Genomic DNA, 12,745 nt, shown 5'->3' with positions numbered 1-12,745 from the left:
TTTCGATAAAAGATATCTGCTTTAAATAGCGCGGAACAGATGGTTGGTGAGAGAATAATCATGGATCTTTTAAGAGTTAACTTAACTCTCTTGTAGAGAGCTGCTGTTTATCATTCATGATGAATGGATGATTTAAGTACAGTTTAGAAGAGAAAAATTTAAAATTTAAATACTATTGATTTGCTTCTATCAGTTTCTTGAGGAGTATTCATCTATTTCGTTTAATGCCTTTCGATTTAAACTGAGCCACAATGACCGTTATTATAATTGTATAACACTCGTCAACCAAAATTAAATATCAACATACCATTAATTCGACTCCAGTCCCTAACATCTCCCCGACCCTAACTCTTCTTGTGCTGAAAGAAAACAATTATCTCATAATTCGGGTGAAACTATTATATCAATCTCGAGACCGTATGTTCTAGGCCTACTTGCGGCTTATGTTAGAAATATTTATAATACCATGTACCTCAGGAATTATACCTCATGTACCTCGTAATTATCCATTAAAAATGACATCAAAAACGCTAACATAAAACCAAGAGAACAAGCAGGCCAAAAACAGACGGCCTCTTGCCTAAAAAATTTGTTATTATTCATTCAGGATTGTCGGATTTTCAAAACTGATCACAACGCCTGTGCGTACCAGCCAAAAACCAGAATATAACAGAATACTCTGACGGAAGGCTAACGCTCGAAATGTGGGCTTTGGAAATCTTTACGGTGACCAATTCACGTTATCAACTCAGTTTATAATACTAAATTACTATGTACAACAAGTGGCAGTTGTAGTTAGACGCTAGTTAAAGAAATAATCTCAGCGATTAATAACAGTTACAGTCGCTGATCGCAACAGGTACAAGTGGACGAACTGAAACAACGCTGATATGTAATACTATGCAAAAGTAATGCAAACGAATATCGCACTTCGTTCTTTTGAGAGGTCGCAGTTACATCGCACGCTTCCACATATCATAACGATGAATCGACGAGGTTTTGGAGCTTCCCTGCGATAGCTCGTTCCAACATTTATATTTCCAGGAACAATATTTCGAACTTTTTTATCAGCGATAATCGAAGTAAATTAGCACATGATAGTTTTCTCTTCTCACACATTGTCCCTATATATGGCTCTACTACTGCCTGAATTTATGTCGTTCTGAAGCGAAAAAAATCTAGCCACAGGAATATCATTTCTATTCATATTAAGCCCGCACCCCGTAAAAAGGAAAGTTCAACGTTTTTCGTTTGGATCGCGTCTGGTGTTCCGCCATGTCAACAATATCAATGTCAATTTTGATCGCGCCCAGAAGATTCGTTGCCATCCATGCTAACCCCGTGTTTATTAATTGTTCTCAAAGATGCCATTCGAAAGCTTTTTGTGCCACTGCCTAAACAAACGTGCTGGAGTATCAAATTGAAAAATTGCTTAGAACGAGCTTTTGTTGCCCATCGTTACGAACAGGTGAACAGAAACACGTTTCCTTCTTTGACACTTCGGCCTACAGTGCCACTCGAATCATATACTCGCTACTTTTTTTTATCTGTGGCACAATACCTATGAATACCATCTTGCCCTGAGAGTTTCAACAATATAGACTAAACCGTTATGGGTCGTCGACGAATCCTTTGTGTGGGTTTAATCGCCCTTGATATTGTGAACACATGTGAACGTTATCCGGAAGAGGACGAAGATCTCAGAGCAATTTCACAGAGATGGCAAACGGGAGGCAATGCTTGTACGAATGCCTCGATATTAGCTAAGTTGGGAATGGAGTGCGAGTTTCTTGGTTCAATGTCACATGGCGGGGAGGCTGACTTTATTTGCAAACATTTGCTCGAGAGGGGGGTACGATATGATAATTGTGTTCGCCATAGAGGCTGTGGAACTCCAACTTCGTTTGTAACGCTCAGCTTGACAACTGGCAGCAGAACGGTCGTCCATTCAAGAAATAACCTTCCAGAGTTAACAAACGACACCTTTGAAAAACTCGACTTGTCGGGCTACGACTGGATTCACTTTGAAGGCAGAAGGAATGAAGACGAGATTGTGAAGATGATCTCCGCTGTTGAAGATTTTAATTCCGCTCAACTACCAAAGAACAAAATCATTGTTTCCGTAGAGTTGGAAAAACCAAGAAACAGTCTTTTATTGTTGCTTGATAAAGCTGATGTCGTTTTCGTAAGCAAAGATTTTGGCCAATTCATGGGTTTTTCCTCGCCTTCTGAGACCGTTAAATCGCTACATACGAAATGTAAGAAAGGTGCCACAGTTATATGTCCCTGGGGAATAAAAGGTGCAGATGGAATCGGGCCGGAAAATATGGAAACCCACAGCGATGCCTTCCCACCTGAGAAAGTTACTGATACCCTTGGAGCCGGGGACACATTTGTTGCCGGTGCCATTTGGAGCCTCATGCAAGGATCTTCACTGAATGATACGTTGACTTTTGCTTGTAAACTGGCAGGGTTTAAATGCGGTATGAACGGAAATGATGGGCTCGTGGACGCATTTTTCCGAGAGAACAAACTATGAATTTCTTCGCTAATTTCTAAACTAAAATATCTGTACGCGGGAACTATATCCTGAAAGTTTATCAAGCTGTTTGCAAAAGATCCCTTGGGGCCGGGAATGACGGGATCTAGGTCGCTTTTGTGGTCTTAAGTTTTGATGTATATATTGCGGTGACACAAAGGAAGGGAAGCGCTTTTATAATGGACAGTCATAATTGTTATGAGTTCATCAAATTGTAATGCAGATTGTGTATCAAAAGAGAATGTAAACGTCTTTTCGCACACGGGAACACTTTTAATAGAAAGTAAAGGCAAAGCGTAAATTGAAAAAAAAAAACCAAAAATTTACGTTTTGTTTCATTATCTTCCTGCTACGATTAAAACTCTGACCGGTCTTCCATTGGTCAATTTCTATCTGAGGTAACAGCAACCGTGAAGACGTTGTTGTCGCTTAGCATGAGCTAGAATACTCATTATAACATCGTTTGAAGTATGATTTGAGTCTTTTGCGTTCTCGCCATGCACAAAAGATTTGTCATCCAGCCAAATAGCATTTTTGACCTCTTGATTATCTGGTAGAATTCTCCTTAGAAACCATGTTAATATATGCTTTAGGATGAAATACACTCTGCAAAGCAAAATCCAATGGATTCGACAAGTTTAATGAGTTTGCCGACTGGCAACTTTTTAGAAACTTTTGAGAGACTCACATACCGGTATATTTTCTGCTGGTCATTCGGATTCAATGCCATTAAACGCTACTTAGCTTTTAGCGTTTAACTATTCTTTACGAACTCTCTTCTGAACAGATCTCTCCTGGAGAACCTCCTGACTTTCTGATAAACAATCTGTCTTAGAAAGCTTTACATGGCACAGGAGAAAAATACAGTTGTTACCAGTCGTCCCTTTAAAATTATTAAAATATTTTCTGAGTAGAATTCCTAACCTTAATAATTTGGGTACTCCTGTTCATGATTCTAACGGGGAAGGTTAGAAAAGAGAAGAAATCGATAGCCGAAGTACAGAAATATTGCTGTGATGGTACCATGACCGAATTGAATTCATAATTGGTTAACCTTTTCCAAAAGATGCCATTTGAAAGCTTTGTACCACTGCCTAAGCAAACGTGCTTAGAACGAGCTTTTGTTGCCCATCGTTACGAACAGATGAACAGAAACTCGTTCCCTTTTTTGACACTTCGGCTTACAGTGCCACTCGAATCATATATCGAAAATAATTCATGGATATCAAGATCCCGAAAAATGAAAATCCTCAGTCCTACACAAAACATTTCATGTAGCCTGAAATAACGAGAATGCAGTGTGTGGAGAAACGGGTGAAAACTGGGAACAAGTGATTGACCGAGTTGTGAATATCATGAAGATCAGATGTTTACAATACGTTTTCATAATATATGCGGCTTACATTTCTTATGACAACTTGAGTTGTGGTGCCAAACTCTAGAAATTGATTTCTGTACGTCATTTCTACATTTGAAGGACTTTCTGTCTGATCTACAAGACCAGAATTAACCTGCAGGTTGAATGATGATCTGTGTAGAATAATACATCCTAACAAGGGTGAAGATCTCCCACGGCAGATGGAGCGTATAACCTGCTGAATGGCAAAATAAATACAAGGGTTTACGGCGCTGCTAGTGTGTCCGACAAAAAGGCAATAGAAAATCACGGTTTCTGGAATGGGGCGTACTAGGTATTTCTTGCTGTAAAACAGAAGTAGAAATACAACGTGATAAGGAAGCCAAAGAGACATACGATAACTCTTAGCATCCTCACAAGTTTCTTTCTAGCGGCCGAGTAAGGTCGAGCATGACGTTATACAGGAGTACAGAACTGTTATGAAGATGAGAGGTAAAACATAATTCAATGCAAAATGTGTGACGGTGTAACTCCGGCTGGGGGAGTATATTTCTGAAATCAACAACGGAGTCCATTCTTCGTGGCAGAAAAACTTCCCTTCGTATTCCAGTAACTGGTTTACGTAAAGAAGAGGCGAACACATCACAATGGAAATGATCCAAATAGGGATGACAGTATATCGTGCTTTATGGTTCAAAGTGGCTCTCTTGAAAGGACACATGACCACCGTAAACCTTTCCATGGAAATTGCCGTCAAGGTCAGGACAGAACAATCGATGGAAACATTTTGACTGTAACCCACCAGTTTGCAGATAACCATTCCTGGCAATCCACCAAACATTACCGCGTCGCTGCCTGTTATTTGAGCCTACAGTTTGTAAGGCATGGGAAAGACTGTAATGAGGATATCTGCCATAACCATGTTGACGATCAATTGGTGTGTTAAATTTCGCATTCGTGGATTCTTTCGCATGGTCCAGATAACGACAATGTTGCTGAATAAAGAAATGACTGTGGCAATCAAATTTAGTTTTTCCTGAACGAATAGCTTCTGCGAGTTGTTCATTTCTTCTTCTGCTGGGCATTCTGAGAGAGGATAAAAGTCGTCTAGGCCTGACTGATTATTCATGGAGTCTTCAGAGAGCTCTCTTTACTCATGGAGGGTCCTTCCAGTCCGTCTGAATAAAACCAAGATCTGCAATGAAAATTGCATGTTTCTTCGATCGGATATCTTCCCAAAGGCACTCTGACAATACCCACTTGATCTTGACAAAAAAGGCTACCTGTTTTTTTCATCACATTTTTAGCAATGAGCGACGAATTGTCCAAGTAAATGACAGAATCTTATGGCTTTTGTCACACAAATATCGTTTAAGACATTTTAATTTTCTTTAGCTCAGCCTTTTCCTGCTTTTGACGGTAAACAGATAGTTTCGCCTTCAACAAGAGCGACGAAGAAACATGCTCTTGGACAGTTCTCTGAGAAAGTTATAAGTATTACAATGCACCAAATCGCTATAAAAACGGAATAATCAAAAACTTCCAGAATCATATCATTAACTGTGCATAAATTTATCATTTTGCACATTCATTTTATTCACCACACCAAACGTGCCTGGTTATGATGTCGGCTCAAATCGATAGAATACAGTCACATGCATATATTCAGTTAAAGGAGGAAATAAAAAGGTTAAAGATGTTAAATATTCTTTATCTGTCCGTGGGGTGAAAATCAAAGTGGCTTCATTGTTTGTTTTGATACCGAGGCTTACCCACTTATCTCCTACTAAGTTTGCACCAACAGCGAACTTTTAAAACGTGACTCATGAAATCCTAATAAAGCGAATTTTAAATTACGCCTGGTCGCGTTTTGGAGTTTATTGAAACAAATCTATGTATTTTGAAAATTATAGTAGTATATAGCAGCAAAATAAGAACAGTTCATTAGTTTAAAAATTTATTGGAATTGGGCAGGTGATACGGCCGCTTTAACTTGAGAAAATTATATTCGCTTTTGGTGATGAAAATTCTGACTATTTCGCCCTGCTTAACTCTGCTGATTGCTAACTTTTAATTTATTTTTCTAAGAAAATATCGACGTCGAAATCAAAAGAATTGAGTTTCAGATTTACCAGTTCCGAAATCAACCGAGAAAAAATTCAGTGACTTCGAACAGTTCGGACAGAAACGTCAAAAATTGTTATTATTCAATTGTCAGGCGGTTTCGTTTCAGCTGAAGTAATAACAACCGCTAAGGGGCACATTTGTTTGACAAATGTTGCTAGACAACACATATCAGATTCAAAGGACGAAAATTAAACGTTAAAATTTGATATCCGTAGTCTTAAAGCATTTTTAAATTTCTTTCGCTCTAAAATAAAGCAAACTGGGCCGATCAGAAAAATAGAGAGAAACACAGGATACTCTGCGTTAAGAGTAGAGCCAGAATGGTAAAGGAGAAAAGAACAATGTACGACTAAGAACGATTTTTGAAGGAAAAGAAAATTGTGGCGAAAATCAAATTCTGTGGTCATGTTTACTGATTGAAAATGATAATCACGGTGTCCTTAACAATGGATTTCGAAATGCATCAATTGCATTGACTCAAAGTGACAAAATTGGGAGAGGTGGCAAGAAACTACTTGAAATGGGACGCCATTTGTTAGACATTCAAGTACAAGGATATGTTAAGAACTCGATCCCAAACTAAATCCTCAAAGGCAATTCATTCTTATCGACGGGGTCAGTTCTTTAAATTCTATTGAGTTGTTTCCTAAAACTACCATTGCCAACAAAGGGTTCTGTTATCACTCTCGATTGAAACAAAATTATTATCCGCCTCACCTGTGACCCTAGATACTTTGTGAATAACTAAGACATAAGAGGCCAAGTAAAACTGCACCGCCAATTCCCCGCCTTGATATACTTGCAGAATGTTTCTTTCCCTGGTAATGAAACACTACACCGCTTATTTCGTAATTTAAAATTTCAGAGGTGTTTCAGCTGATGTAAATAGCTGGTGTACATAAGTAGTAATTAAAACAAAAACGCCGACATTATAAACACGATTCTCCTCTGTTTATTCACTAAATTAGCTAGCCATAAAGCGACCAGATGCAAAAATAATTAAGGCAGTCCTACCTGTCTAACTTAGTGAGGGGGCAGTAAATATTCGGTTTCCCTGTTCCCCGAGATTGGCTTTTCTGTCTTCAGTGCAGTCGGCGTTCGTATTAAATAGAGAAGAAATCGCTCTTACATTTTTCATCCAAAATATTCGGATACTTGTTTTTTAGGACCACTATTTTTTTGTTTTTTTTTTCCATTTTTTGACATTCGATACTCATCTGGTCTGGCATTACTTAGTCGCCTCTTCCAATCGGTCATCATTTCACATAAGTCAGAAAATTGAAACGAATATCTTCGGCGCCGTTTATTTTTTATGTAATGATAAATTGGGCCGGTTATCAGTTCTCTGACTTCCACAATGTCTCTATGCTTGAGTATCCTCAGGCGGTCTTTAATTTGTCTTACACTGCTTGTTACAAAGTGACAGCATCCGTGTCTCGCCAAGTTCACTCCATTGCTTCCCTTAAAAAAACGTCTTGTATTTATACCCAATCAGAACAATACTGTCATTTGATGCAAGGTTGCCTATTTTACTAGTTCTCTGTCAGCTCCGCTAAAAACCATCAGGCAATTCAACATTACTGGCTTCTGGAGTTTCCATAGCTTTCCTTTATCAAATAAACATGTGGATATTTAAGCGGTTAACATGCCAGGGTCCTTAGTTTACATTGCAGATGATTATCTTGAGAAGAGCCTTTTCTTATTAATATTTGGTTGTTAGACAGTAGAACTCTGAAAGGTTATTTACATTTGAAAGCGAAATGATATCAGATTGGTTTTACGAAAAAAACTCAAAATACTACCTTTTTCAAAGGCAAAATAACTTTTTTTCGAATGTTATGATTAAGAAAAGACTTTTTAAACATCACCGACTAGAATTTTTTTCGAATATCAGCTAATTATGAATGTTCTTTCAAGGGAAATCTCAATTTTTGTAAATATTTTGACTGGCGTTGTCCAACACTTTAACACACAACACACTTTCAACACACAAATTATGTAGTTTTTTTATATAATGTTAGTTGTAAGGAGTAGATTTCAAAGTTTTTGAGCTCACATCGCACTGAGACCCTCGCAAGAGAACATTAAAAACGAAACATGCTCATTCAGAAAATGTGCAGTGTTAGATCTAGTTAGTAAAATTCATCATATTTCTTAATTGTTAAAATGTTCTTTCATAGGGAGAAATTTGGCGAGAGCGTTTATGGCGTCACTTGTGTGAACTGGAGTAAACACCCGCTCGCGACGTAAGTCGATTGTAACTAATGAATTGAAAACGCTGTATCAAATCTCAGGCATGTAATTTCAGGCCTGTTTCTAAAGAAAATAAGACATCCTGAACCTCCTTATTGTTCAAGGTACAGGCTCTTTCAATAATAATCAATCAATCAACGTATTGTTTAACCCGTGACCTTGGTTCCCAGAGCGTTTTACAGCGTCAGGAGACCAGGAGGATGTTAATTGCTCTCGGAAGAGACGCCATTTCATGCTTTTACGCACTGATTTAGTACGCTTTTCAGTATCACAACTTAATGAACCTGCCTGAACTTCAACTCAGGCCGTTCAAAAGTGCCTGCTAACCACAAAACTACCACCTCCATAAAAAAAATCATGCAAATCCCAAATTTCATTGATGTTTATTGACTTGTTAGATTTATATACTGAACAATGAAATAATTATCTCCCAAAGCCTAAGAGAAAGTACTGGCAACACTGTTTTAGATTTAGCAGTATTAAGTATTTACACAGCAAACCTTATTCACCCCGATTTAACGAGCAATTGTTGATTGGAATTCAATCGCAAAGGTTAATACTAAGGGACTAGTCATTATTTACCAGGGATAACACCCCGTCCCCATCCCTCCCTCCCAAGGCGATAAATTATGAACGGTCCCTCTTTACGGAAAAAGATCGCCCACCATCTGTTTCATATGTGCAATTTGCACAAACTCACTTGATTCGTTCCCCATATATACAGCTTCTATTCTGAACATCTAAATCTTATTTCAAGGATACCAAAGGTATTTATGAATGACTAACAGTCCCAATAAAACGTTGTAGATAAGCTTACATTTGCTGAGATTATCGGATCAAAAGTGGTCAAGTGCCACTTGAAAACTCTATTTACAAATAAACCTGGCTAATGCACAACTGTAAATTTCTACAAATTACAGCATGCCTTATAATAAAGACTGGCTGGAAATGTCCTTCAAAGAAGGAAAGTGAAGATAGGGAGATATTGAGACAATTTCAGGTATAAGAACACCTTTTATCCCGTTTTCCCTGTATTATGGTCTTCCACATCTATAAACCACACTTCACTTAGTAATATTCAAGCAGAATGAAAGTTCCTTGCATCGACCTGAGGTTGAAGTTTTCGGTGTTACTTAATGGTTTGGAACCTTTTAAAATTCAGCTCTTTCTATTTGAGAGCAATGTACGGATTCATGACTCAAGCCGCCCATTTTTCCGTTTGATTTGCATTTGGACATTGAAGATACAATTCTGAACGTGTTGTATTCAAATCTCATTATTCCAAAAGGCTGTATTTAAGTCCGATATGATTTGGTTGAGTTTCTTGTATTTGACTAGAGCTTATTTTATACATTGAAAGTTGAATTTCCATGCTATCTTACACTTGCAGATTCTTCACCCAAGCATCTGTCCCTTACTTCGAATCCACTTCGGGGAATCACATCCAATAACTAAGATCAAGTTATATGGGGCACTTTCTTTTAACTGATTACAATTTTTATTTCTTCCACTCCGTTGATGATTGTTATCACAAATTTACTCAATTCTATTCAAAGCTTGATTTTCTCTGCTCCCTTTGAAGGGACTGTTAGAGTTAACATCGCTAAATTCAGATCGGAGTCCATCACTAAGCCTCACTTTAAACGATAAAACACTAACCATGCCCAGCTCTACAGGGTTGTTCTGTTTCTGTAGGTTTATAGTTGTTGCACCTTTACGATGTCCACGACAAATAGGGAAAAACCTCGCAAGGACAACTTTGAACTCCTTTCTATACTCTGAATGAAAAGCAATGTAGATGATTGGGTTCATCATGCTGTTTGCATACCCAAGTATTTGTCCTCCAAACCATAAAAACTCAGGGGGACATATGTCTAGCCTGAAATAACCAATGAACAGTGCAACGTGTTGGGGAAGCCAACATAATGCAAAGGCCACGACACTGGTGACAAGCATTTTGATTACTTGTACTGTCATGCGTGTTCGCCTCTGAGAATTTCCTAAAGAGGCTTTCACACTCACTTGGCGCCTCCACAAATTAACTCCAATAATTAAGTACAGTACTAAGATGACAGTGAGTGGGCATGCGTACATCAATAGGAAGAATATAACCTGAAACACTTGGGCAGCTTTTTCTGAATCAAGAGGGGACCAGTCCTCGATGCAGTAGAACACTCCATCACCGTAATAGTCTTCAGTTTTCATATTGAAGAAAAAAGGGATTGTGATGAGAAAGGAGAAAACCCAGATGGTTACCAACATCCCTTTTGCACGTGGGAGTGTAATGATTCTTTTGAACGGAAATATGATCGAGAAAAATCTCTCAATTGAAATCGCCGACAAAGAGAGAATGGAGCAGGCAACGGAAAGGTTAAATATGACAATGCTTCCGATGCAGTAAACCTCACCAGCAACGCCACCGAACGTTTGTTCACTTCCAGTCACTTCGATTTTAAACAACTCAGTCATGTTAAAGACTGTTATCAAAAGATCCGCGACTGCTAAGTTAACAATGAGGTAATGGGTCACAGAGTGCAACTTGATGTTTTTCCTGACGACGCGCAGAACAAAAATGTTTCCCACAAGTGAGCAAATCAACACTAGAAGAACACTTCCTGCTCTGATTGTTTGCTGTAAGAGAGAAACGCTCGGATAGCCACATGACAAAGCTCCCTCTTCACCATACGTTGTGTTATTCATGTTGTTGTTCATCTTGAGCTGTGTTTATCTATTCAAAGAAGATCAGGATTTAAAAAGAAAAGAAAGAAATTACATCAGCAATTTTGGCGATTACCCCTATGTCCTTGGTTATACAGCGATATATGGCGAAGGTAGGTGATATCCTTTCATTTATCCTTGAAATATTGAATATCCTATTTCCTCCTTCGTTAAATGATTGACGATTTACATTTCAGATATTTTTTCTTCTAGACAAGATGACTGTTTTCGTAATGATCAGCCTAATGCACTGTTACTTTAATTACACAAACTGGGCTTTTATGGATTCAGCTGCAGAAAAAAAAATTAAAATATATCCTGAATTCTTTGCTTTGTTTTCATAAGCAGCTTTCATTATTATTTTTATTATACTTATTCGTCTGTTTCGGAACAAAGCATCCAATTTCCTCTTGGGTAAAGGTCAATTGTACTGCTTCGCACCTAAATAAATTATACCATTGTAGGCTTGCTTATGCTATTGAGGTGATTCAGTCATTTTCTAGATCTTGTCTACGCGCTTACCTGTTCCCCTGTTGGCCCGCTAATTGTTCCATATGTAAAGGCTAATATTTTGTGTTTTTTCACTTTATCTCAGGGAATATCTCCATGAGGCATAATTTGGAGTTGTTCTCAAAAAGACCCAACTGGCGAATAGATCAGTTTTTCCAAATTACAGCTCACTGCAATCTTAAAAAAAAGACACGACGCAAACTCTTCAAAAAACTAAACTACTAAAATGAAAAAAAAATTATTAAAACTGTAAGTTACAAAATTTTATGAGTAGTTATTACAGTATTTCCTCAGAAGACCGAAGCTGAGTCTAAAGAAACCTCTCTAATCATATGGCAGATCACAGTCCTCGATGTTTTAACGAGGACTATGATAGGAAAATGATTTTATCGTTTTCATTTGAACTCAAACTAAAAAAATTCTTCATGACCACTTCTTCTACTTACATTTTATCCTTAGTCAGCTAACAGTAAAAAAAATTAAATTCAGCTCCACAAATACACTGAAAATCTTAGTCATAGCTGGCTGGAAAACTTAATCAGTTCTCCTTTACTCTGCCACCATAACAATAAAATCATTAAGTCAAAATTGAAGCGAACTCATAAACTTTCAATGCTGTCAAAGGATGTTCGAATGAAAAGAAATTTTACCCACTTTTGTCGCTGCTTAATTATTGCCGAATTCAATGGTACGAATTCATTCGACCGCCACTCGCAATTTAAACACTCCGAAATGACATGTGCTGTCAGTTTTTGTCTCATGTTGTGACACTTATTGTCTTGATCACCGCTTTCAAACCCTCTCCCGAATGTTTGCAAGCTAAGTACATCACAAGTAACAAGCGATCAATTTACTTGGAGAGATCGTATGGATCTATTCTAGAAAAAGACATAATCCCCCGGAAGATTATATAATTGTTTGACATCCCTGTTTTGATATCGTTTAGAAACAATTGCGCACAAGGCTAACGAGGTTTCTTAAGGACGTAAACCTTGATGCAGAGGATAATAATGATATCATATGACTTCAGTCTTTACATAGTTAAGTAAATTCGGCCTCAGTCTCAAATTGAGTTTTATAAAAATTTGCAAATTTGATCCGACAAATTTGTTGGAAAATCTTGCATTTGAAAATTGCTTTTATTCAAAAAAGAAAAAAAGAAAATTCAGGAGTTGTCTTCTAGCTTTTAAAGGGTGCTTTGACACGATGAAGAATGAAAATGGAATATGTTGTCAAGCACT

General features: G+C 37.8%; 1 protein-coding gene and 2 pseudogenes across 1 annotated transcript; 1 reads left to right on the top strand and 2 right to left on the bottom strand.

The window, feature by feature from the left end:
• Positions 1–1,542: 1,542 nt before the first annotated feature.
• Positions 1,543–3,340, top strand: LOC131771668 (ketohexokinase pseudogene; annotated as a pseudogene).
• A 439-nt stretch (positions 3,341–3,779) lies between these two features.
• LOC131771667 (neuropeptide SIFamide receptor-like) lies at positions 3,780–6,818 on the bottom strand (annotated as a pseudogene).
• A 2,093-nt stretch (positions 6,819–8,911) lies between these two features.
• LOC131771666 (substance-K receptor-like) lies at positions 8,912–11,071 on the bottom strand. The gene has a single exon (XM_059087524.2). The coding sequence runs from the start codon at positions 10,986–10,988 to the stop codon at positions 9,813–9,815; it is 1,176 nt and encodes a 391-aa protein (XP_058943507.2). The 5' UTR covers positions 10,989–11,071; the 3' UTR covers positions 8,912–9,812.
• Positions 11,072–12,745: the final 1,674 nt, after the last annotated feature.

The sequence above is a fragment of the Pocillopora verrucosa genome, chromosome 1, assembly GCF_036669915.1.
Source record: "Pocillopora verrucosa isolate sample1 chromosome 1, ASM3666991v2, whole genome shotgun sequence".
Taxonomy (NCBI): domain Eukaryota; kingdom Metazoa; phylum Cnidaria; class Anthozoa; order Scleractinia; family Pocilloporidae; genus Pocillopora; species Pocillopora verrucosa.
The sequence above is the reverse complement of the archived record's forward strand: the minus strand, read 5'-3'. Positions and strand labels throughout refer to the sequence as shown.

Coding starts and splice junctions, on each gene's coding strand:
- LOC131771666 (XM_059087524.2), bottom strand. CDS start 10,988: ATGAACAACAACATGAATAACACAACGTATGGTGAAGAGGGAGCTTTG.